This window comes from Siphateles boraxobius, unplaced genomic scaffold, assembly GCF_051911475.1.
Source record: "Siphateles boraxobius isolate OS27281-9 unplaced genomic scaffold, OSU_SipBor_1 9, whole genome shotgun sequence".
Classification (NCBI taxonomy): Eukaryota; Metazoa; Chordata; class Actinopteri; order Cypriniformes; family Leuciscidae; genus Siphateles; species Siphateles boraxobius.
The window spans coordinates 21,757,128-21,782,713 of record NW_027509219.1 but is presented as its reverse complement, the minus strand read 5'-3'; the positions used below and the strand labels follow the sequence as shown (position 1 = coordinate 21,782,713).

At 36.2% G+C, this 25,586-nt stretch overlaps 3 protein-coding genes across 22 annotated transcripts in view; 2 read left to right on the top strand and 1 right to left on the bottom strand.

Annotated features, from left to right (window-relative positions):
* The window catches only part of ampd2b (adenosine monophosphate deaminase 2b), a 35,740-nt gene extending 24,088 nt beyond the window's left edge, over positions 1–11,652 (top strand). For 8 of the 19 annotated variants that reach the window (XR_013201203.1, XR_013201202.1, XR_013201200.1 and 5 more), the window contains 18 exons: positions 1,733–1,857; positions 1,951–2,081; positions 2,320–2,388; positions 2,474–2,582; positions 3,308–3,497; positions 4,345–4,471; positions 4,588–4,677; positions 4,993–5,122; positions 5,250–5,444; positions 6,732–6,863; positions 6,970–7,133; positions 7,869–7,995; positions 8,442–8,605; positions 8,774–8,894; positions 9,157–9,330; positions 9,435–9,545; positions 10,693–10,955; positions 11,172–11,652. Coding sequence is in view for 7 of the 19 variants with exons in the window: in XM_077224374.1 (XP_077080489.1) it covers positions 1,733–1,857; positions 1,951–2,081; positions 2,320–2,388; positions 2,474–2,582; positions 3,308–3,497; positions 4,345–4,471; positions 4,588–4,677; positions 4,993–5,122; positions 5,250–5,444; positions 6,732–6,863; positions 6,970–7,133; positions 7,869–7,995; positions 8,442–8,605; positions 8,774–8,894; positions 9,157–9,330; positions 9,435–9,545; positions 10,693–10,905 (2,372 nt within the window). In the remaining 12 variants the exon portion in view is untranslated. Of the gene's footprint in view, positions 1–1,732; positions 1,858–1,950; positions 2,082–2,319; positions 2,389–2,473; positions 2,583–3,307; positions 3,498–4,344; positions 4,472–4,587; positions 4,678–4,992; positions 5,123–5,249; positions 5,445–6,731; positions 6,864–6,969; positions 7,134–7,868; positions 7,996–8,441; positions 8,606–8,773; positions 8,895–9,156; positions 9,331–9,434; positions 9,546–10,692 lie in introns of all 19 variants that reach the window. The other 11 variants (XR_013201204.1, XR_013201201.1, XR_013201206.1 and 8 more) reach the window with 3 other exon arrangements.
* An 824-nt stretch (positions 11,653–12,476) lies between these two features.
* On the top strand, positions 12,477–15,075 carry LOC143732649 (glutathione S-transferase Mu 4-like). The gene is made up of 8 exons (XM_077223927.1): positions 12,477–12,613; positions 13,632–13,707; positions 13,806–13,870; positions 13,948–14,029; positions 14,132–14,229; positions 14,349–14,444; positions 14,562–14,672; positions 14,777–15,075. Exons 1-8 carry the CDS (start codon positions 12,578–12,580, stop codon positions 14,870–14,872), a joined length of 660 nt encoding a protein of 219 aa, XP_077080042.1. The 5' UTR covers positions 12,477–12,577; the 3' UTR covers positions 14,873–15,075.
* A 777-nt stretch (positions 15,076–15,852) lies between these two features.
* Positions 15,853–25,260, bottom strand: eps8l3b (EPS8 signaling adaptor L3b). Of its 2 annotated transcripts, none has more exons than XM_077223925.1 (20): positions 25,106–25,260; positions 24,059–24,118; positions 23,297–23,364; positions 23,159–23,223; positions 22,680–22,838; positions 22,414–22,563; positions 22,141–22,229; positions 21,663–21,793; positions 20,315–20,427; positions 20,095–20,203; positions 19,921–19,991; positions 19,564–19,638; positions 18,501–18,646; positions 18,239–18,410; positions 18,099–18,130; positions 17,747–17,840; positions 17,018–17,122; positions 16,790–16,875; positions 16,503–16,635; positions 15,853–16,354 (listed from the first exon to the last, which is right to left on the bottom strand). In XM_077223925.1, exons 2-20 carry the CDS (start codon positions 24,094–24,096, stop codon positions 16,310–16,312), a joined length of 1,881 nt encoding a protein of 626 aa, XP_077080040.1. In that variant the 5' UTR covers positions 24,097–24,118; positions 25,106–25,260; the 3' UTR covers positions 15,853–16,309. The 2 variants fall into 2 exon arrangements, with proteins under 2 accessions (XP_077080040.1, XP_077080039.1); XM_077223924.1 differs by having other exon boundaries at positions 16,790–16,878; positions 25,106–25,242.
* Between the last annotated feature and the right edge of the window lie 326 nt (positions 25,261–25,586).

Below are 25,586 nucleotides of genomic sequence, written 5' to 3'. Positions count from 1 at the left end.
TGTCTAACTCTAGTACAGTACAGTGTTGATGTGGTTTAATTACTGTATATGAGTAATTCATTTCAGGAGTGGAACTGTAAAACTATAAGATCAAAATAACAGTGATTAACAAGCACATACTGTACATATACTGTATGCAGATTAGGAATATACAGCAAGGGTTTTAAACTCCGAGAGTAAATGGTTATGCTGCTATAATGAAAGAGCAAAAAAGCCTCATGTTAAGTGTAGCTTCCCATAGTAATGGATTTATCTCAGAGTTAAAGTGGGAAGATTCAGCTCTTCTTGGTGAAACTATGACACATGTGTCAATACACTAATGCTGAATTCATCACATGATCTCAGGAAACAGCTGTTTTCTGTATTGTAGCTACTGCAGATATACTGTAGCCCACAGGCTAGTTTGCTCAGCTGTGTGTAACTGCATTGGTATTGCAAACTATTTTTCAAATCTGCAGGAAGTTTATGAATTCTGTTGATAGCTGTACCAGGGGAATCTGTTTTTACTTAGTCTGTTTCCTCTGTGCCTGAACAGTGGGACGAGGTGGCCAGGTCTCTGCAGTGCAGGGACTTTAGACAGGGCTGCTTAATTATTCATCAGGCTTATGAATATTTGATCAAGAGTCAGAGTTTAGGAAGATTGATATCACTCACGGGATGGAACTATGAAACTCGAGCAGAAGGGTCGAGCTTCACTCACTGTGGAAAAGAAAGTGTTTGAAAGCATTGTTTGTGAGTCAAAATAATATTGTGATATTAAAATGTTTCTGATGATTAATCACTTGAAATAGGAATGGAAAATCTTACTTTATTATACTTTTGACTTGCATTTCACAGCAAAAAAAATTATGTTGCAAATGTTACAAATATTATATATATTTTAAATAAATGTTGTTCATTTGAACTTTTTATACATAAAGGATACTAAAATAAGTTATCACGGTTTCCATAAAAGAATTAAGTACTTTTGCACAACTGTTTTTTAACAATGATGATAATAAAAAATGTTTCTGGAGCAAAAAATCAGCATATTAGAAGGAATTCTGAAGGATCATGTGACACTGAAGACTGAATTAATGATGCTGAAAATTCAGCTTTACATCATAGGAATAAATTACTTAAATTATTATTTTAAAATCAATTAAAATTGAAAACTGTAATCAAGTTGTACTAATATTTCACATTTTTACTGTTTTTACTGGATTTTTTTTTATAAAATAAATGCAGACTTGCTGAGCATGAGACTTTCAAAAACATTAAAAATACTTCAACCCCAAACCTTTGAATGGTATAGTGTATTAATACCTAATAATTAATATCTTATATGTTGCTTCAAGTAAATTGATCTTGTTTTTAGGTGTTTTGATTGCAGATTATCAGTGTGGCAGTACTAAAATTTGTGTGGGTATTAGAAGCATTCGGTCTATACTTGCCCACAAGTTAAGTGTGCATACTAAGGCCAGCACACACTCACATTCAAACTCATGTCCTCCCACCTGAATCCTCCATAGTTTTGTAAGACAAACAGTTGTAGATTTTGACAGCTTTCTGACCCCGCTTTTCAGAAGAAGCAGATAAACAAGGCTAAATAATATGGATCACAATGTATTGCATTTATTCTTAAATATTATCTCCATAATCATATCTGCAAAATCAAAATGTTTTAAATATCTAAGTCGAATCAAGCCATATCTGTTGAAATGTAAAAATCTCTTTCTCATGATCTTCCTAGTAGATCTCCGTGTTGGCCGACACCTCCTCACATCCCAGCATTCCTTGCCTGGCAACCCTGTAGCCAAGCACGGCCACATTGATCTGCGCACATCCATGGATGGCAAATACAAAGAGATCGCAGAGGTAAACAAAGCAGAAATCTCAACAATCATGCTGCTTGAATGCATTTTTTTGTTTCTGCTGTTATGTAAATGTGTGCTTAATGTGTGCGTTTAGGAGCTGTTCTCCCGCAGCCTGGCTGAGAGTGAGATGCGGAGCGCTCCATATGAGTTCCCTGAGGAGAGCCCCATTGAGCAGCTGGAGGAGAGGCGGCACAGACTGGAGCGGCAAATCAGCCAGGATATCAAGTTCTACATCCCATCATTCTTCATCGAACTCAACCATTATTAAATAGCATCTGTAGTTCTCATCAAACACTTTTCTTAATGTAAAAACAACAAGAAATCCTTAACATTGAACTTATCTGTGTTTGTAACTTAAAATAACACCATTTCCTCAGACGAATATTAGTCCAACATTCACTGCTTTGCATGCACATTTGACTTTTGACCCACAGTCAGTTAATTAAAAGCCTTTTCTCTTGAGGTTTGAGCCTGATATCCTAGTGCGAGCCAAACAGGACTTCATGAAAACAGACAGTGCAGCAGATCTGGAGTGAGTGCCTTTTAAGATGTTATGTGATAATTCATACGAGACCCAGTGTTTGTTAACTTATACCAGCATCTCCTCTCTTTCTCAGGTATATGAAAGAACAGAGCCAGGCGCCCAAAGAACTCTATCCCGAGGGAGAGCTCGTCCCTGAGAGAGAGTATCAGAGAGTCGCGATCTCTGGAGAGGAGAAATGTGGGGTAGTAACAGCTCCTGTTTTTCATTTTCTGTTCTGTTTGTTTTACACAAAAACAAGATTTTGTTGACAGAACTGAAGTGGACACTGCAGACATTATATAAACTCCTGAAATTTCACATATTCACACACACACACACACACACACAATCCACATTACACAAATCCCAGAGGGAAACATGAGCTGACAGCAACACTGCTGAGGGGTTTTCACACTGAAACAACGGCATAACAATGGCATGAATACAAGCATTATATTGCTTTTAAATGAGTTCAAGAATTAAATTAATATTCAGTAACTTGCATTTCAGATATTATTGCTGGTAATTTTGTTTTTGTTCTGCACAAGAAAAGTTTAAAATTAGGTCAAAGCATATCGCTGAGCATCTAAAGCATCATTGAGTTTCCTAGGAATGAGGTTGTTTTGTTTCTGAATGAATAATTATTTTTGAACAAATTGAGTGAATAATTCAGTGATTCACTCAAATTTTGCATTTTTCAATGAATCAGTGTTTTTGAACAAATCGAATGAATGAATAATTGACACATTTTTCCTTTTCTGAATGAATCCGTGTTGTTGAATGAATTGAAGAGTCACCCCTACTGGCTTAACAATGTAACATGCAGAAGCGATCACTGAAAAATCTGTACCTCTGATGGATGAATGGATGGATGGATAGAAGATTTCTATGCAGACTGTTTAAGTGAGTCTTTCTTTCTCCCCCCCAGGTTCCTTTCACTGACCTGCTGGATGCTGCTAAATGTGTGGTCAAAGCTCTCTTCATTAGAGAGAAGTATATCTCTCTGTCCATGCAGAGCTTCTGCAGGACCACAGTACGTTACTTGCAGGAGGAGCTGGGTGACCGACCCCTGGACCTCAACACCTTTGAGGAGATGCCTGAGTCCTCTGTATCTGCAAGTGGGTTGAACCAGAGCTTTCTGAAGGAAAGATTCAGAGGGTTGTGGATTTATGTTCAGGAGGAATCAGAATTTTATAGCCAAATTGGTTTTATGTCCAATGTACAGTAAAAAAAAAATATAGATATAGATATACAGAAGAGACGCACTGGATTGATCTGCATTTAGGAGAGTAGAATAATTTACAGCAAGGTTTTAACGTTTTCATGGAATCTTCTTCCGTTACTGCAGAAAGAACTGAAAGCAGGTGCTCTGGTTGCAGATGCTGCATGTTTATGAACCACACATGATCCGTTAAACCACAGCACAAATGTATTTCTACTCAGTAAAGCAGTAGTTCACACAAAAATGAAAATATTCATCATTACCGCCACAATGACAAAAAGCACAATAAAACTCATTCATACGTACTACTCAAGTGTTATATTCTAAAGCCATGAAATAGAACAGAGTGAAATTATATTTTTATATAGAGGATCAGAGAAACAGAGTAAAATTATGTTTTTATGCAAAATTTTGAGATTATGCTTTTTGACATTTTGACAGCCTCAGTCTTTATTCACTTTCATTATATTGAGAGAAGTGGCCAGTATATTCTTTAAAAATTCACTTTTGTGTTCCATGGTTTATAAAGACATGACGGTAAGTAAATTATGACGGAATATTGATTTTTGGGCGAATTATTTTTTTACTCTTTCCTTGACTTTAGTTCCAATATGTTTCATATTTTTTTTTTTAACTGTTTCCTTGGCTTTAGTTCCAATATGTTTCATAGTTAAAAGAGTTTACAAGTTCTGTATGATCCGTATGCAGTTACAAAATGATTAGTACATCATCTTACGTCACAGGTGCAACAGTCCACCCACCTGTGTCAGAAACCCACCCCTATGAGGGGTTTGACCCTGCCAACATGCCCTCTGGGTTGGGGTACACCTGCAAGATGGTTGATGGTGTTGTTCATGTATACACCCATAAGTAAGACAACAGTCCCTAGTCCCTAGAATTAAGTTGGCCTACTTGTTTAATTTTTTATATATATATATATATATATATATCTTTTCTTTTTAAAATGTTTTTGTAATGTCTATCAGTTCCTCAGAGCTGGATCTGCCATACCCAGACCTGCAGGAATACATAGCGGATATGAACATGATGATGGCGCTCATCATTAACGGGCCAGTGTAAGTTATACTGCACACCATGAGGTTTAGTCTATTCTGGGGCAGAAGAAGATGATCAAATCACTGACTGAAACGGCCTGTTCTGTAAATGTGAGCTGGTCCCTGATTGAGCGAGCTGCTTCGCTTGATTAAAAATCATTAGGCACTGACCTCAGTTTGAACCTGTGGATGAAAGAGATAAGTCCAGTAATTCATTTGTAATGTGAATAATGCGACAAAGGTGAAGAAGTGGAAAAGACTGGTTAAATGTGTTCCCCAAAATAGCCAGAACTGGTTTAACATATGGATTTCTTATTGTATATTTTTTCCCAACAGGAAATCTTTCTGCTATCGCAGACTGCAGTATCTCAGCTCCAAGTTCCAGATGCACGTTCTCTTAAACGAGATGAAAGAGTTGGCGGCACAGAAGAAAGTCCCTCACCGTGATTTCTACAACATCAGGAAGGTCTGCTGTCCATTTGTATGAACAACCACTAAATAAAGTATTTGGAGCTAAACTGTAGTGTCACGTGAAATACCCGATTATTTGACCTAGTAATGTAATTCTAGCTATTGACCTTTCATTTCTTCAGGTGGACACACACATCCATGCCTCATCCTGTATGAATCAGAAGCACCTGCTGCGCTTCATTAAAAGAGCCATAAAGAAATATCCAGGTGAAATCGTCCATGTAGAACAAGGCAGAGGACAGACCCTAACAGAGGTGTTTGAGAGCATGAACCTGACGGCCTTTGACCTCAGCGTAGACACTCTGGATATGCACGCGGTAAGAAGTGTAGTTAAACACATGACAGAAGTGGTTGGAAAAATACTTCAGATAAAAGAGATAAAGTCGGCACACCACGGCTCCAAAAACTAGACATTTATTGGCAGATTCTTACAAAGGGAACGTTTCGAGCACACAGGCTTTTTTTGGTTAAGCAAAACTTTGCTAGTGATGCGCGTTTTGTTTTTGTGTTTGGAAAAATACTTCTACCATCACTAGCAATTACACATAGTAATACTAATTAATTATAATAATAACAACAAAAACAAAAACATATGCTGTACACTACTGTTAAAAAAAATTGGGGTCAGTAAGATTTTTTTTGTATGTTTTTGAAATAAGTCTCTTCTGCTCACCAAGTCTGCATTTATTGATCAAAACTACAGTAAAAAAATAATATTGTGAAATATTATTTTAATTTAAAATAACTGTTTCTATTGTAATATATTTTAAAATATAATTCATTCCTTTGATGGTAAAGCTGAATTTTCATTGTCAAATGATCCTTCAGACATAATTTTAATATGCTGATTTGGTGCTTAAGAAACATTTCTTCTTATTATCAATACTGAAAACAGTTGTGCTGCTTAATATTTTTGTGGAAACCATTGTAAAAAAAAATTTTAGGAATCTTTGAAAAAAAGAAAGGTCAAAAGAGCAGCATTTATTTGAAATAGAAATCTTTTGTAGCATTATAAATGTCTTTACTGTCACTTTTGATTCAATTAATGTGTTCTTATTGAAAAAAGTGTTAATTTAAAAACATTTTTTACCACAAACGTTTGAAGGATAATATTTGAAATGTTATATCTTATTGATATAAAAAAATTATAAAGTGACGACTAACAAAAATATAAACATAAAATGACATAAAATTTAAATAAAATATAGGACCATAAAAGAAAAAGAAAAGTGTTTCACACAGTATATGCCGAGGCAAATATCAATTGGGTGTTCCAAACTTCTTGGGTTTGTGTGGGATCTAGGTCACTCTCACTAAAAATATGTTGTACAGAGTTGCACTCGCACAAGCTTATTGGACTTACACTTGAGTGAGAACTGAATCAGCTGATGAATGAACTGTTGTTCTCTACTGAATGCAAACTGTGGCACTAAATGAATGTTCCATGTGTACAAAAATCTTTAATTTAATAAAAGAGATTCTTGTCTAAATTTTATGTGGGAATAAGTAGGCTACACTGGTGAAAATGTTTTTATTTTTTATAAATTGATTAAAAAAGGAAATTTGCTATTTTAAATATTTAAAAAATTCTGTCTTTCCCACAGGACCGTAACACATTCCACCGCTTTGATAAATTCAATTCCAAATACAACCCCATTGGAGAGTCCATCCTCCGAGAAATCTTTATTAAGACTGACAACCATATTGAGGGCAAATACTTTGGCCACATAATCAAGGTATCACTGTTCTTTATAATCTTTGAAATTTGCAAAACAAGCATGTTGATGAATTCATATGGTTAAGTGCGCCCCCTGCTGATAGTTGTATGTTGGTGCGTTTCAGGAGGTGATGGCAGACCTGGAGGAGAGCAAATACCAGAATGTGGAGCTGCGTCTCTCCATCTACGGCCGCTCACGAGATGAATGGGATAATCTGGCTCAGTGGGCCGTCAAGCACAAGGTTTATTCTGATAATGTGCGTTGGCTGGTGCAGGTGCCACGGCTGTTGTGAGTACTGAGCGTTAGAAAAATCAATGTAAAGTGGACATCTACTGTAGGCCTAATTCTTTTATAAAATTTTACATTACTGTTTAAAAGTTTTGGATCGGTAAGATTTTAAAAATGTCTTTAAAATGTTTCTTATGCTCACCAAGGCTGCATTTATTTAATCAGAAACACAGTAAAACAGTAATATTAATACAATTAAACATAACTGTTTTATATTTTAGAATGTGATTTATTCCTGCTGAATTTTCATTACTCCAGTCTTCAGTGTCACATGATCCTTCAGAAATCATTCTAATATGCTGATTTGCTGCTCAAGAAACATTTCTTATAATATTTACTGTTAAAAACAGTTTTAACGGTTTAATATTTTTGTGGAAACAAAATATTTTTTCTGAATTCTTTGAATGAATAAAAAGTTCAAAAGAACAGTATTTATTTAAAATAGAAATCTTTTATATCAATGGAAAAGTCTTTAATGCCACTTTAGATCAATTCAAAGTGTCCTTGCTGAATAAAAAAATCTTTTAAAAATAAAATTAATAATAAAATGATACAGATTTACTTATCCCAAACTTTTGAACGGTAATGTATATTATTACTAAATTGAAAAGCACTTAAAATTAAACACCTAATTAAGTGGACTTATTTCCAAAATGAATACCAATACATGAAATATACATTTCAGACTAAATTAAAAGCATAACTAAGATAACATGTGGTTTATTTCCTCTGCAGTGATGTGTACCACACCAAGAAGCAGCTCTCTAACTTCCAGGAGATGCTAGAGAACATTTTTATGCCTCTGTTTGAAGCCACTGTCAATCCCAGCAGTCACCCACAGCTGCATCTCTTCCTGCAACATGTGAGTGAACCTTTTGTCATGTGATAAAGCTAGTTTTAATGTCAAATTATAGGTAACTGTGCTACTGTGGAGTGGAGGCTTACATAGCGCACACATCTTCTGTGTGTGTAAAGATTCAAGGTATGATTAACTGCCCAGTTTATTTACAATAAACATTTGTTTTAGATTTTACACTCACTAACGTGTCCATAGTAGAGAAAGATGTGGCCAAGTAATCCAAAGTTTCAAACCCTTGGCACATACATTTATCATTGTCTCTATAATAAGACTATTGTTAGATGCTTTAGATAAGAAAGTGTCTTCCATTAAAGTTTAACTTTTAACACTGGATAAATCACAAGTTACTCAAACGTCCCACTACCCCGTGTAGCTTCAAATTAATACAACCAAATGGTCAACAAGTATGGTCACAGTTTTATTATATTGTGAGACTGAATGTTCTTCAGGTTGTCGGGTTTGATAGTGTGGATGATGAGTCCAAACCTGAGCATCACATCTTTAACCTGGAGAGTCCAAAACCTGGAAACTGGACTGAGGAATACAATCCTCCATACTCATATTACCTGTACTACATGTATGCAAATATGACTGTACTCAACCACCTGCGCAGGTATCTGATGCACCCAAGTACTTATTTTGCTCACCACAATACATTTAATTAATTAATGTAAAGATGTACTTAGAGATTAATGGCAGGCAAACCGTTTAATGAAAACCTTCTCGTCAAAACCATTGTGTAGGCTACTTAATATAAAAGTTGTTTCATCTCTCCCAACAGGCAAAGGAACATGAATTCGTTTGTATTACGTCCGCACTGTGGAGAGGCAGGGCCTATTCACCACCTCGTTTCTGGATTCATGCTGTCGGAGAATATTTCCCATGGCCTACTTCTGAGAAAAGTAAAGACACTCTAGATGCTTCTACTGAATCACAGTTGTACTCGGAAATCTGTTCTGCTCGGAAATAAAGAATGTTCTTATTTAAAATATTCATGATTGCGTTCTTTGCATGTGTTAAAATCATATCGTTACATAACATAAATGTACAAGTTTTGACAGAACAATATCGGTCACGTTATATATATTCCTGTGTTTAGTACTCTTATCTTAAAACCCCTTGCAAACAGTCAAGAATTGATCAGTGTTTGTGTATTTCCGTCAGGCTCCTGTACTGCAGTATCTGTATTACCTGGCTCAGATTGGCATTGCCATGTCCCCGCTCAGCAACAACAGCCTCTTCCTCAGTTACCATCGAAATCCTCTGCCTGAGTACCTGTCCAGAGGCCTCATGGTGTCTTTGTCCACTGATGACCCTCTGCAGTTCCACTTCACAAAGGTTGCAAGCCACACCATACCATCAAATATGATTTTTTTTTTCATAGCTGTTATTTCTAGAGTCAGGTCTGTAATCTGTTTGACCTAGTGTGTGTTGTTGTTCAGGAGCCGTTGATGGAGGAGTACAGCATCGCTGCTCAGGTGTGGAAGTTGAGCTCATGTGACATGTGTGAACTGGCCCGAAACAGTGTGCTCATGAGCGGATTTTCTCACCAGGTGATCACATCTCCACTTACAAAAGTTTGGGGTCAATCATTATGTATTTATTTATTTAAATAAATTCATCTAAGCCCTGTCTGTGAAAACAGGCCTAAAAGTATTAAGCCAGGATTAGGCCTTAGTTAAGCTAAGACATTTAATTAGCTTTTATAAAAATGCCTTAGAAAAAACATTACTGGTGTGCATCTTGAGACGAAACAATGGCACTGACATATTTTAAGATAAAAAGATAAAAGAGTTATTTTACATTGTAATTTTTCACAATATTACTGTACAGTATTTTTGATCAAATAAATGCAGCCTTTGTGAGCATAAGAGACTTCTTTCAATTTTTTTTTAAAAATCTTACCAACCCCAAACATTTGAACGGTATTTTATACTAATAGATTTTTTTTTTAAATTCAATTTTCATTTAATTGTATAACATTAGTTAATGTATTATGAACAAAGCATTGTTTTAAAATAGCAATTTTTAAAAATCACATTTATTTAAACTAATAAATGTTGTAAAATTGTTCATTGCTAGTTCATTGATACCTAACACATTAACTAATGTTAACAAATTGAACCTTATATTGTAAGGTGTTACCTATTTTTCGAAACTTGTATATTGTAGCTACTAGCTATAGTAGTTCTCAACTCGTTGGTAGTGACCAAAAAATGAGTTGTGTACAGCAGGGAAAACAATAATTTATTCCTAACCGAAATTTAACTTTAGGACTTCCAGCTTTTAAAATAGAGGATAAATACTTCTCATACTTTTGTTGGCTGTGCGTCCAAACACAACAGTATTGTGACACTAGTCAAATTACAGTAGCTAGATGCCAATATGGGCAGATTGCTTAACATGCCCTCTAAAACCCTGACCAAAACTACAGTATGTAAAGGAAAATATGACCCAGATTACATTACATTACAGCTTCTCTTGCATTGAGGATATTTATGGCCTGCCCACAGTATGTTCTGTGTGGAGAATCATTGGCTGCCATTCAATTTTGTACAAAAAACAGTTTTGGTACAATGTTTGGTCACCACTTGATGTTCACTGTGCATCCTGAAGCCAAACCACTGAAACAGACCGTTAAAATGCAAGGAATCAGAGAGAAAAGCATCTGACTAATGCATCCAAATGTCCTGTGTCAAGGTTAAAAGCTACTGGCTGGGGCCGCATTATCTGAAAGAGGGCCAGGAGGGCAACGACATCAGACGCACCAATGTTCCAGACATCCGTGTGGCGTACCGCTTCGAGACTCTGTGCGAGGAGCTGAATCTGATCACGCAGGCTGTGCGGTCAGAGGAGCTGGAGGTTGAAGAGCAGGGCTCCCTGTGCATGGCTGCAGGACCGGCCAGACGTTAGAGGCATCACACACTTTCAATTATTCAACAAGTGCAGAGTGCGAGTGAAAGGTGAATCGGGGAAATCTGGGACAGTCATACTGAGTTTGATTCCACGGGTGTTTAACTAAATGCCTTTTTTAAATTTGTATTTATATTGTCGGTATTTGCTAGAGATGTACTGTAGTTATTTTAGTTGTGGAACGCAGGTTTAAAGTCCTGATTGCAACAAACAGAATTGCACAGGAAATGCCAACATTATGTTTGACAAAAGCACACGTTTTGCAGAATACCAACTGAAAACACACTTAGAGTATCGATGAAGGCTCCAGCAACCCACAGTCAAGCTTCAGGAAACCCCAGAAGTCTCCCCCTCTTGTCACTGTGGACCTTACACTGTACATAACCTGCAGTCCAGCATGAAGATCAGTGGTTTACACCGTTATAGATAATGAACCGCCGGCGTTTGGTGTTGCTTGTACACTTGTCCTGAACACTAACAGCCATAAGCATTGTTTCTTTGTACCTACGCACATCTCTGTCATGAGCCGTCATAATCGGATTATTTCCTCCTTCATATTCTTGGTTTTGACAGGTTCTCTTTTAATGTGTCTTTTATTGTGATACTATTTATTTTCCAGTGGTTATCCTTTTTTTGTGTCTGTAATTGAATAATTATTTGTGCTATTTATTGTAAATCAGACATGATATCAAAGTGAAATGTATTTTTTTCTGTTTTCTCTATCTCAAAATTAAAGTATTATAATTATGGGAGTCTGGATTTAATATTGCATATAAACTGTTCACTTAATTTTTCAATGGAGAAATAAGCTATTTGTGAATGTGCAACTTTGCATTAGTTTGCCGCTATAGGTAAACAACTCAAAGAATAACCATGTAAATGGATAAACGATATGACGGCGTGTTTATAATTATGAAAAATTAATTTGAACAAATACCATTTTGCAGCATAACGGACTGCTGAAGTCCGATTAATGAAACTGGCAGTGAGTGGCAAACCGTGTGGCCTGAAAAACCCAGACAGAATTGCCATCTCTTTTTTAATCAAGTTGACCTGGCGTGAGTATCAAAGACACAGGCTTTCTGTGTTCTGTCTTTTCCACCATGCCTTTTCCTGTAGCCTGTCCCTCTAGTTTTACAATTTGGGACTAAACTTCGGGTTTTAGAGCGTCTGTTTTACAATTGCTTATAGTTGTTGGGTCACATTAAACTTTTTTTCAAACGGTTTGCCCTTTAGGGTAAATAGGAATATACAAGAATTGCATAGTCAAAGGTTTTCAAGACAATTGGAAGACGTTTATTGTGAACGTTAGTGTTAATAAATATCGAATTCTCTGAAGAACAAACGCTTATTTTGTTACATGTAGCTGTTTAAAGTGTTCTATTTATCACCCCATCTATACAATAAGAACATGTCGACTTTTTGGTCCTCTGGGAACAGCTTAAACATGACTATTGTGTTTAGAATGCACATATCATTGCTGAAAAATGAAATGCTGGTTATAATTTTGTACGGACACATCATTTTGTGGGTGTAATACGCCTTTAACTTGAGTAGTGCGCGCACACGCCCCCTCCTCCATTCCGCTGCTCTGTCGAGTGTCCTCTCTGACCTGCATTGCATTCATTTCGAAGCAGAAACGCTGCACAGTGCACGCTCTTGTTGCTGCAAGATGGCAATGAAGTTGGCATACTGGGATATTCGCGGGGTGAGAAACAGTCGTAATTTTTGCATAATTGTTGTTGAACATTTAATTGGTTTTTTTGTTAGTAAACCAAAGTAAACTTTTTTTTTTTGCTAACTTTTTTTCCCTTCACTTTTTGAAAAAAAACAACCCTCCCTTTCAATAGGCTGGCTACGGACCAATCCATATGCGCAGCTTGTTTAAATTAACTATTTTGTGGACTGTAAGTCGAGACTCTATAAACTGTTTGTTAGTTTGGCAAAGTCAGGGGTTCATATGAGTTAGTTGATACTTTTTGTCGTTTAGAGTGCCTCACATGGCCATAGATGCTAATCCTTTGATCACAGTTTACATGTCAGTTTATTTGAAGCCGTTTCGGGTGTGGTTACACCCCAATAATTTGGACGAAACGATTGCTCTATTGTTTTAGTTTATAAGAGTTGATGTCAGTTTTAACATTGGTGTGCAGTTAACATGCATGTTTAAGACCTGGGAATTCTTTAGCAACCAAATATTAACTGCATCACATTAAACATACGCTTTCTGTAGTCACAGAACATTATCGTGCCATATATGTTTCCATGCATGATGGAAACTATTAAAAATGTGGCACAGCAAACTGCACATTTGACTACCTAAAAACTACTCTATCCCTTGGCGAACTGCTGGTTGGTCAGAGAATCAATCTTAATTTTTCGGATTTCAAATGAGACCTATCTAAGTTTTTATGTAATTGACTTATTAAAAGTTATGTCTTTAAAAAAAAAGATGACAATATTTTAAAGCTGCAACCGGCCGCTGGAGTGATGAAGTGATTTTTATTTGACTGTATGCGTCATAGGATAATTAGTAAATCTTTAGCAGATCTGTGTTGCAGTTAGGTATTTGTCCAATAAGTGCTACCTCATAAATATGCAAATAAGAACAATACCCATATAAATATGCATTGAAGTCTCGACTATCTGTTAGTCACTTCAAGAGTGAAAAACATTTTTCAGCAGCTGAAGTAGCATTCCATGGCTATTATTTCATCTGTTAACAGCTTGCTCAACCAATCCGTCTGCTGTTAGAATACACTGGAACTAAGTATGAGGAGAAGTTCTATTCTTGTGGTGACGGTAAGAGATATGGTCATCATTCCTCAGCAGACATAGCCAGATCTTCCGTATAAAAGCACAATGACGGGGGGAGTTGATTTTATATTCTTGTCTTGCAGCTCCCAACTATGACAGAAGCTGTTGGTTTAATGAGAAAGAGAAACTTGGGATAGACTTTCCTAATGTAAGTTACGCAGTAGCTCCCATAGTATTTTTATGCAATATAACATGCAATAACTAACCGTCACCTTTATTCACAAGTTGCCCTACCTGGAGGATGGTGACACAAAGGTAGTCCAAAGCAATGCTATAATGAGATACATCGCCCGCAAAAACAACCTCTGTGAGAACTTGATTCATTTATTCCTTCAGTAACAAAAGCTTTTTGTATCACTGGAAATAAACGTCCAAGTAATGTAAAACATCTCCATCAAATTTTTTCGAGGTGGGGAAACTGAAGAAGAGAGGGTGAGAGTTGACATCTTGGAAAACCAGGCGATGGACTTCCGCAATGGTTTTGTCCAGCTCTGCTATGGAGACTTTGTGAGTGATTGATTGTACAAATCTATGTATTACAGTAACAAATGATTAACTAATAATAAAAAAAAAAATGTTAATTGATAAGATGACATGATTTGTAATCCTTTTGAATTTGATTAAAGGACAAAACCAAATCATGTTACGTTGAGAAACTGCCAGGAACTCTAAAACAGTTCTCTGACTTCCTTGGTGACAGGAAGTGGTTTGCTGGGGACAAGGTAAATAAGCATAATGTACACAAAAACACATTTACTTTGTCTATTTAAAATGGTTCAAAAGAACAGTATATCCCATTAGATTATTTGACATGCTTATCCCACTGTCTCATCCTGTAGATCACATTTGTGGACTTTGTCATGTACGAGTTGTTGGATCAGCATCGTATGTTTGACCCAGCATGCCTGGATGACTACAAAAACCTTAGATGTTTCCTGGATCGCTTTGAGGTTTGGATTCAGCTTTTATCACACAGAAAGATTAGTTAGTTTCATGTAAGTTGTTATGTATAAGGATTAACCACTAACTCCAATATAATTGTGTTCCCTTTTAGAGTCTTGACAAGATTGTAGGATACATGAAGTCAAGCAAGTTCATGAAAACACCCGTGAACAACAAGATGGCCAAATGGGGAAACAAAAAGGAGTGAAAAAATGACTAGACTAGCTAGATCAAACATCATAAATTGCACCATCAACTGCAATGCAGTTGAAGAGAAAATAAGCATTTCATTGTTATAGATTTCAATATTTGGATTGTAATTCTACATTTGAATTGTAAACAAAGCATTAAATCCATCGCCTTATTTTGACCCAATAAATCAGAGCACTTTTGTTCAATTCAGTTTACAAATTAAGTGGGGTTTTTTTCACACGTGCACACACACACACAACTAACAGGTATACTCTGGAAACCTAACAAGGCAAAACAATTTATTGAATTGCTTATAACATAAATAGGAAACAAAAACATCACAGATAATACTGTATCACAGATGTTTATGTAGCCAAGGTAATTAACATACAGCAAAAAAGAAATAGTAATCAAAAACATTAAATGTTCTTCACGAATGAATTAAATAATTAATCATTTGGCCTAGCCTGCTATGGAGGAAGAGAATGTATGATCGACAGCGCAGAATTTTATTTGTTGATTTCTCTCGTTGTATTTTTTGACAATTCGCTCCTGCTAGATTTGTGTTGGGCTGATATTTAACTGGCCATTTGAAAAAATGAAAATGACATTATGAAAACCCACATTCATGAGCAAAAAGGTTTTCATCCTAATAACGGTATTTTAAATAAATGTAAAGCTGGATAATCAAAGGCAACTTGTTTTAATTAACTTTATTACTGCTTATACACAAACGCATTACTGGATTGGTGGGCTTTAAATATCATCAAACATGTTTAACCCCAAAATCGAAAGCTTATTTTTGAGACCATTAAACCGTTTTTTGTTGCTCTTTATTTTAAGGTGTGCTTGTTAGTGTAATTATACCTTCAAGTAATATTAACTACACATACACACACATAATCATTATAGGATTAGGATTATGCTTAATTTAGAGTTATTATTAATTACATGTAATGTACAAGGACACATAAATACACACGTAAGGATACGTAGAATAGTGACACCTTTTCTTTTATTGAGGGAAAACAAAATATGCATAACTGAATTAAACTATTAGTAAACAAAAATAAACACATTAGTAGTCATTTATTAGCATTTATTAATAGACAATCTGCATGCAGTGTCAGGATCAATCAGAATGTTACAGACATGCCTCATTTTCATTAAGCTGGTATAACAACTAAATAACATATCAAACATGACCACCACCCCAGGGACATCAGTGGAAATCAATTTAATGGAAAAAATGGTGATGAATAAATAAAATCAATGCAATAAATGTATACATTTGCATCTATAAAAGGTTATATAATACCACTTAACAGGCAGCAGCCTGAACTTGTTTTCTAATGAATGGAGAAGTAGTTGAGGTGTGTGTGTAGTTCTTGTTCATTCAGGTCCAGACAAGTTCAGTTTCTTGATATCAAAAACACAGCAGGGTCTCCTCAGATTATCGGCGGCCACCATACTGATTGTACTCAGCCTCACTGGCAAGCTGCAAATCAGATGAACACTGATAACATTTGCCAGTTCTGCCTCGTCATTAAATGACCGTTGGGTATAAAAACACCACAGTGAAAATTGCTTCATAAATAATGGTATTTGTACAAGGCGTGTGTAACAAACAGAGCTGCATTACTTACTGCAATGCTGGATCTGACGCTCTGCAGTTGGAAGAAGACTCGACCTCCTTCCTCAGGACATATTGCTCTGATTTCATCCTGTTTCATTCCCAGCAACATCGCTCCATTGAACACCCCAAGACTCTGGACAGTCCTACACAAATCCACAATGAATTAATTGAGTTAATAAATGTTATCTGTGACAAGATATTAAACTCATTCATGTGGTAAAATAAATACAATTTTAAGAACTGCATTTTTGTGTAATTTTAAGAATAAAATTAAACATGCTAGTAGTGGTTTCTTACATTTTAGAAAAGCCTTTGTACTGTAACCAGGCTTTGACTTCCTCAGGTCTAGATTTCATGTCCAGAGATGGGGGTCCTCTCATATTCTGCTGAGAATATGGATATAAAAACTTCATAAAATATGGACTGTGTACAGCTTAATACATTGTTGAAATTATTGGTTTTAAATAAAAAAGAAGAGGGAGGGGGGTGGGGTAAAAAAAAGTAAATGCATTGACCATGACTCACTGTTGGCTTTTGTCCATTGACAGGCTCTAGAACATTCTGAGGCACATAACCCTCTTCATTACTTCTGTTTTTCACTTTCCACCATTGCCCGGACTTATCGGTTACCTTGAAGCAAGCACAAACTATATTATGATGTATGTACTTTCTGCACAGGAAACAAGTTTTACAATAATAATAAATAAAACATATTTACACAACAAAGCCTTTTTTTCTTTCTTCTGCTGAACACAAAAGATATTTTGAAGAATGTCGGTAACCAAATAGTTGATGGATGCCATTGACTTCCATAGTATTTTTTTTCCCTTACTATGGAGGTCAATGGGGTCAAACAACTGTTTGGTTACTGATATTCTGATGTTCAGCTGAAGAAACAGAAATTCATACAGGTTTGGAACAACTTGTGAGTGAGTAAATGACAGAATTTTCATTTTTGGATGAACTATCCCTTTAACTACATTAGTTAACACACAATGGGAAAAAAAATCCCTCTGAAGCAATTATTAATCTTACTTCATTTTAGTTTCTGCTAACAAACTTAACTAAGTTTTAACTAACAACCTTTGGTATTTAATTTTTACAAAGATTAATAAATGCTGCAGTAAATGTATTGCTCATTGTCAGTTAATGCTTTAACTACAGGGATCTTACTGTAAAGTGTTACCAAAAAACTTTACAATTGATTGAATTAGTGACTTGTGTAAAAGTTGGGATGGGGTGTTAAACAATTACCTGCACATTGTCACCCTTCATCACACTCAGTTCCTGAATGTTCCTTGCCATGAAGTCATAGATCACCCTCATATAAAGTGGCGGCTCTGCAGACCTGGTATAAAATAAGACAAAAGTGCTACTTGACTTGATCTGAAATTTACCCCTAAGAAATCTTATGTGAATTCATCTGTCCATTAAAGACTACATTCCTTTCAACTTATATTGATAAGTTGATAATATACTGATATTACTGTGCTTCTGCTACTGTTGGTTTCATTCACGGAAATAAACCTTTGTTGTGATAAAAACACAATGTACTACTAAAGCCTGGGTATCTGGGTATTTCTAGAGTTCAAGTAAAGTTGCTAACGGCATGGGTGCGGTGCTCCAGGGTCTGTTGTCCTGGAAGAGAGAGGAAATAGTTTGTACTCATTCCATTGTCAAACACATAATGCATTTTATAACATTCTTGGCTCATTAAGTTGGAGTTTTCCCTCTGGGAGATTTTACCTGTTCAGGCGGCCTCTGGTTGACTTTCCTGGACGGGAAGCGCTCGCTGTTGTTCCGGGAGAGTTGTCTGCTGGCTGGAGGAGACAGGGATGGGACGGGCGGAAGGGGCTGCCAGCCGTCGTAAAATTGAGGATAATATGGAGGGATCTGATTCCCATTGGGCAATTTGGATCTGATTGCAAAAAAAAGGAAAATCATGAGCTTTTGCTTGTGTTTGTTAATTAATGAAGTCATTTAATTGATATATTCTGAAACAGAAGACCTTGGGATGTTCCACGCATCACCCAAGCTTCCCCACAGTTGGTCCTCATTTGGTGTGACAACACTTCCCAGGAGCTGCAGGGCTTTTTCTGTGAGCAGTGGACTCAGCACTGTGGGAGGGATGTTGGGAGGATACTTATTCAACATCTGAAACATGAAGAAACAGTCAGAAACTAAGTAATGAAGGGTGATGTGGTGCATTCCCTGACCTTTAACCCTTTAGATTTAAATTTTCTAAATAAAGTGGTCCTTTTTTTCCGCAAACAAAGCACTCATGTTGCTTCATAAAATTGAGGTTAAACCACTGGAGTCACACGGATTAATTTTATGATGTCTTTAATACCTTTCTGGGCCTTGAAAGTGGTAGTTACGTAGCTGTCAACGGAGGGACAGCCCAGCAAACAAATTTAGGTTCTGGGAACGTTCTGGGAACGTTAGTTTTTGGTTCCCAGAACGTTCCTAGAACTTTCCCTTAACGTTAGGGGAACGTTCCCGGAACGTTTTCCTTACGTTATAAAAATGGAACCTAAAAATAACCTACATGGAACGTTCCTATAACGTTCTTGTTTGGTTCCCAAAAAAATAACCTCATGGGACCATTCGGGAACGTTAGGGGAACGTTCTGTGTTTGCTGGGAGAAAGCTCTCAGATTTCTTTAAAAATATCTTTGTTTGTGTTCCGAAGATGAACAAAGTCTTACGGGTTTGGAACGACATGAGGGTGAGTAATTAATGACAGCATTTTCATTTTTGGGTGAACTTTAACCTTTGTTAAAATGTCAGTGTGAACAAATGACTAAATCAATCAAAAGTAAAGCTTTTTCTCTGGGAAGAAAGTGCATACATGCTTAAACAACTTGTGCTTTCTTATCCACTGCTAGGGTTTTGTAAAACAGGTAACTAACAAGTCAGGTCTGGTCATACTGACACCATCTGAAGCTTCAGGGGAACAAAAGAACTTTTAACATGCAGTATGAAAGAATGCTTGTCAAATTTCACTACATAATGGAAAAAATGTATGAAATGTGACCGCAATGCAAACAGACTGAACAAACAGATACTTACAAAAGCAAGGGAAGCGAAGAGACTGTGAACAAAGTCAGAAGCAGGAGGATTTTTTAGGTGACCTTCCAGCTTCCCCTGTCACAAGTAGAGATGAGTATGAAAATTAACATTTGCAACAAGGATACTGTATGTCTCATATTAAGCATTACAGAGCAGTATTCTGGGCATACAGTAAGTCGTGTTTTTTTAACTATCATAGTGGGAGTGAAAAAAAGAAAACAATTGGAAAATGTCAAAAAATCATTCAATCCATTGTACTTTACATGCTGAAACTAGAAGAGGTAGTAATCAAAGAGTATTGAAGTAGACTATTGTTATCTTAGGAATTATCACTGAAATTAAACTTATACAACTTACCAGAAGATTGAAGCCATACTTTATCTTCTGCAGGCAGGATATGTACTCATCAACAGTGGGAATACTTGCAACTATGATAAAATAAATGACCGTAACTTAATTTTTTTCAAAAACTTTTTTTTTTTACATCCTTAGGAAAACTAAATAGCAAGTATCAATGTGTCAGTTGTTCACCGAATTTTGGAGCATTTTTCTTTTTCTTGCTTCCATCATCTTTTGGCAAAGCTGAGCCAACTTTATATATGAAGGTCTCAATGTCAGCTGCCACATGGTTAAAGATCTCCTTTAGAGTGATTTAATGGATGGAAGAAAAGTGTCAATAAAATGATGACAAAAATTGATTGATTAATAACACAGTGTGTTAGTATGAGGCTTGTCAATAAAAACAACCGACCGCATCTCTGTCCATATCTACTGGAGCTGGAACGTGCTCTGGCTCAGACTGCACTGGCCTGTAAGGAGCTTCATCTCTGGGAAATGGCATTGTGGGTGAAGGTCGTCTGTCGTCTAAAAAAGCAAAACAAAAGCTAAATTATACCAAAAGAAATCAGTGACACATGATGATACATTAGTGCAGCGGTTCTCAAAGTGTGGGGCGCGCCCCACTGGTGGGGAATAGAGACGTGACAGGTGGGGCGCGCCAAACGGTAGGACATTTTCCTTTTTATGCCTTTATATCTTTATTCGTTGATGGCGAGTCCGCATCTCAACTTCATCTTTGTTAGCGACACAGAAAAAAACAGTTTATTAATAAACAATAAAATGTCTCCTTACTATTTTCGACACATTCATAATCATTACTTTTGCCGGTTCTTTGTGGCAAGCTTTATGTGTGCTCGCGTGCGCTTGAGTGCGGCAATATAACGCTCATTCTCCATCCTGTATAGCCTATTTAAGTAATTAAATCAATATAAAGGGGCGATTTGTCAACTAATGGCTTAAATGAACAACTACTAGTCGACTAGAAAAAAAACTTAAGTCGGAGGCAGCCTTTATTCCACATATTCTCGCACCAGACGGCCATTCTGTGTTCGGCGCCCTGAGCGGAATGAGCGAGCGGAGGAATATTCAGAAATGTGCTCTCCGCTCATGCTCAGATCGGAAAAAAGGAATATTAAAATAAATAATTAATCATAAATTTATATCTTATACACTGGCCATCATTTTAATCCCATATCAAACACAGTATGTTATGTCTATGTCTTTTTTTTGTTGAACTTTCTGTTATTTGATGTAGATAGTTAGTTTGTATTTGGATAAAACTTTTTACTTCAATAAATTGGAACGTTTTAAGCTTGTTGCGTATTTCATTAGCATTGCGTTGGGGTGATGGGGGCAGGTGGGGCTTGAAAATTCCCCCTTGTCCAAAGTGGGGAATGACCCCAAAAAGTTTGACAACCACTGCATTAGAGACACTTTAATTCAACCCTCTAGTTGCTTATAAAAATATTTTTAGACATAATTACTTTTATGTTTTGCAAAAATCCCCAGAATTCAATTCACCTTTTTTCTTTTTTTTTCTTCTTTTTTACGACCATTTATCCCTTTGTTATCATTCATATATCATCATTCTAATCATTCATATAGCAATGGCCACAACACTTTGCACCAAGCCGATAAAGTAAATAAATTTTTTATATGAAAACTTTTTCTGTCTAAAATGACTAGACCAATAGAGGGTTAACTTCAGGACATTTTAGATTTTTTAAAAGTGGATTTGTGAAATGAATTCAAGTGATCACCATAGTCTTCATAGTTGTTGAACTGCGGAGGAGGGAATTCTGGGGGATGTGGGTGTGACTGCACGGGTGAGAGAGCTGGTCTCTTCATGCTTCCCGGATGACCCTGGCCAAGGATGTTTTCCAGATGGCTCCTGCCAAACAGAACAGATATATCACGGTTGAACACTGATAAAAAAAAAAAAATCATTAAGGCAGTAAGTGTAAAAAAAAATATGTATTTTTACAATCTTTTTACAATCCAAAAGTTACTTAGATACATTGAGTATAGGTCACTTAATATGGATTTGTAGCAAAAAAACTTTATTTTTTTACGATTATATATTGAACTTCTGAGTAATCGAGACAAGGGTTGTCTAGACAAGTTGCTGACATGTCCACTTAAAACATCACAATTTAGTACATTTTAAAATAAAAAAGCCCGATTATAAGAATGGATGCTTGATTCTCAGTACAACTAGTTTCTGAGGCAGCAGCTGACCTGATGTCCATCTGTGGTTCCTTAAACGGTGGAGTGGCATCCCCACCTTGCTGGATCACCCTTTCCAGATCATTTACCACCTCCTGAGCCTAGCGATTCAAAACAGCAGAGATGCCTTTATACAAATATTCAGGGAACTGACAGGAGTGGAATGGATACTCCCACACCAATCCACAAGATATATTAAGAAAGATTTATAATAGCCAGATACACCGCTATCTACCATCAGATGGATATAACATTTCTGAACACACAAACAGTGTTGTTCCTCACCCCGGCCTCCTCACACTGGAACAGGAAGGCCTGTGGAGCTCTCTGGCTGGGATCCTGAACTAAGAGAATGAGAATGGAGTCATACACACAGCTGTCCAGAACAGCTTTTGTCTTCCTGATGCTATTCAAATGTACAGACTCCAAAACCTCCTACAATTCCAGGAAACAGAGTAAGAGTTCACTGTTAGTAGGGTACTGGAACTGCCATATAATGTAACATACTTTTTTTTAGATTAATGAACTTAAGCATAAAGGCTACCCCTGACCTTGGTCTCTATGTCACATAGCTGTAGGTAGTTGGCCTGGACCTGCATGATCATATCCTGACCCCAAACTTTCCCTTTACTGTCCATATTCTTCAGCCTGTTCACACAGTCATCAATGCTGCTCACCTCTCTGCCATCTAACACAAAGGTGAACAGGTGCTAGGGAATGGAAAAAGAAGAAAATGTTACTATGATGTTTCATGATGTGGCCCTTATCAAAAAGGGGCTTGGTTATACTGTTGAGGGCCTTGTGAAATTCTCAAATTCTCTAGCTGAGTTTGTGTGGAAATCTCTACAGAACATGCTAGATAAGCTTTGGTTGTCTGTTCTTTTCAATAAAACACATTAGTGAACTGGGTGTTGGCTTTGCGCTAACAGATTGTGATTATGAGTCTGTCACATGCAGTCAGCAGCACACATTTGAACATTATAAACATATCAGTGTTAGTCACAAATGCATAAACCAGACTAAGTCTTACCTCCACTCTGTGCTGAAGGTTTTCTTGCTGTCTGCTGATTGATTCGGCATACTCCTTCCTTTGCACTAAAGCAACAATATCAAGTTAAAAATGATAGTATTTCTTAGGATAGGTTGTTTAAATGGGTTTTCCACTTACTGTAGATGGATTTGGCACTGGGACGAGACATGCCAGACCCCTGGGAAGGCGGCTCAGATGAGAAGCCTCTATAATATAATTACAACACTAAATGCCTGAATAAACTTTTCCCCACATATTTTAATTGTAATATTTTTTTAAAGTTAAAAGAGATTTTAAAGAAAAATCTTAAATCTTTAAAAAGATTTTAAAGATAAACAATATAAATGACAGTAGAGTCATGTTCATCGATACCAGATGTCAACAGAAATTTTAATTAAAACTACAAGGAAAGATTAACTTTTCATTAAATGAATTTTAAAATAATGACTAACATAACTTTGAAAAACTACATGACTCTTTACTTTAACTCAAATATTAATTTTAGATACATATAAAACTTGAAACCTTTACAAATTGTCTGAATTAACTGTAAAATGTCACTAGATAGCAATATCTACCGCCATTAAACTACTTAAATGATACTAGTTAGTGCATTCACTTTGGCAGCCTGAAATAAAAAATGAAATGAACTGAAACCAGACAATTCTGTGGGCTTAAAAAAAAACTAAAATAAAGTAGAAAGCTAAATTTAAAACTTTTATAACGCTGCCTCATTGCAACCTTTAATGGCCTTTCTGATATCCGTTATGACAACCGATATGAGAGAGATGGATGGCATGACGTTCTACACTGAAACACCCTTTTATGTATTCAAGTTCAAATTCCACTCTCAAACACAAAGATAAAACGTCACATGACAGAGATGAGTAAGACATGTACCTTGGCTGGAAAACAGACATAGGGTTACCCCCATACATTCTTGACTGTGATGTCTAACACCTGTAATAACAATGATATCAGTCATAAAACCACTCAAGAAAAACAGCAGAACTTTTGAGCAGTTCTGCCAGGCATATATACTAGTTATGAAGAAGTGTCTGTTCATCAGTTGTGGTTTGACACCACTGATCTTATCCAAAAGTGCTAAGTGTTCAGTCAAGTATGTGAAGTAGCACAATATCTTCAAAACTGGTACAAAGTCAAAAATATCAGAACAAGACATTTCTATGTTCACAAGTTGGAATTCTTAATAAATATATATAATTTCAATAGTTATTAAAGTCAATTAGTGAATATGCTAGATTCATAAGAGAAGTGCCATATGAGAGTGATGATTTATCAATGTATTTTTCATTACAGAGAAGAACTGAATATGTTATACATTTTTATTTGTTTTATGTAAGACCTTTAAGATCACTAACAAAATCACATAAATTTGATTCATTTATTACTTGTAACAACAATGAATAACTCAAGGAGGGCAATAAATCATGGCAGAATCACATTTAGCATAAAGCTTGAACAAATTAGAAAAGCAAAAACAATATGGCTTTCACAAACCAATTACAATACAAGGATTTTGAAACAAAACCTAGACATTTGTGTCTTTTGGATCAAATAGCCTCTGAGATTCTCAAAAACAAGCAAGAAGTGTCGAGTCATGACAAATTGACAGCAAAAACTGCTGAAAGCCCAATTCTGGAACTTTCTCTGTAACAAGTTAATGCGCTTGGCTTGACAAGAAGAAAATATTAGCAGAAGTGGAATGCCATAGTGTAAAGCAAGTGTAAAAAGAGAGAAGAAAAAGAAAACACTTATTACCACAGCTCTAAAACAACAAAGTACAATTCAGGATGTAACCAATCTAGAATTATTCAAATTTGTCACGGTCAGATCAACCTGTAGGCAAAACGCCATGGATCAGTGACTCCAAACGCATTTGGTTATAAAACAGACCTTGTCATTGGTCAAATGATTGTACATTACCTCTGAGAAAATCCTCGATTTTTACAAAGTTCAACTCTCCAAACCTACGTTCAGATTACTCCAGAATTTAGACATATCCTCAAGTCTGTCTTCCTTATGAACTGTGTGAGAGCAAATATTCTGGACTTCCTGCTCACAAAACTTGGTCAAAGTCTAGTTCTTGAATAATAGTAAATCAGAATCTGAGAGCGGATAGGTTTTTCCATTTACATCCTTGAGTACAAAGGTATTGTCATTAATAGGCAGCCCTGTGACGTGAAGAGCAAAGCGGCACACACTGACCCTAAAATGTATTTGTTCATTTACGTCACACTGAATGCACGTTGCCGTAGATAATAAACGATTATACAAGTGGCATATATTTTAAAAGATGAGAATATTTTTCAACCAAATCAGATCACAAAAAGAAATGTTAGGTTAAAAATATTGTTGCAAATAAAAATATTTGGACCAGTTACTTTGAAAAATAAAAGTTTCTAAT

Coding starts and splice junctions, on each gene's coding strand:
- LOC143732649 (XM_077223927.1), top strand. CDS start 12,578: ATGGCAATGAAGTTGGCATACTGGGATATTCGCGGG. Junction 12,614..13,631: donor CATACTGGGATATTCGCGGG/GTGAGAAACAGT, acceptor ATCTGTTAACAG/CTTGCTCAACCAATCCGTCT. Junction 14,445..14,561: donor AGTGGTTTGCTGGGGACAAG/GTAAATAAGCAT, acceptor CTCATCCTGTAG/ATCACATTTGTGGACTTTGT.
- eps8l3b (XM_077223924.1), bottom strand. CDS start 24,096: ATGTATGGGGGTAACCCTATGTCTGTTTTCCAGCCAAG. Junction 17,123..17,746: donor TGAAGGGTGACAATGTGCAG/GTAATTGTTTAA, acceptor GCTTGCTTCAAG/GTAACCGATAAGTCCGGGCA. Junction 16,636..16,789: donor TACAAAGGCTTTTCTAAAAT/GTAAGAAACCAC, acceptor GGATTTGTGTAG/GACTGTCCAGAGTCTTGGGG.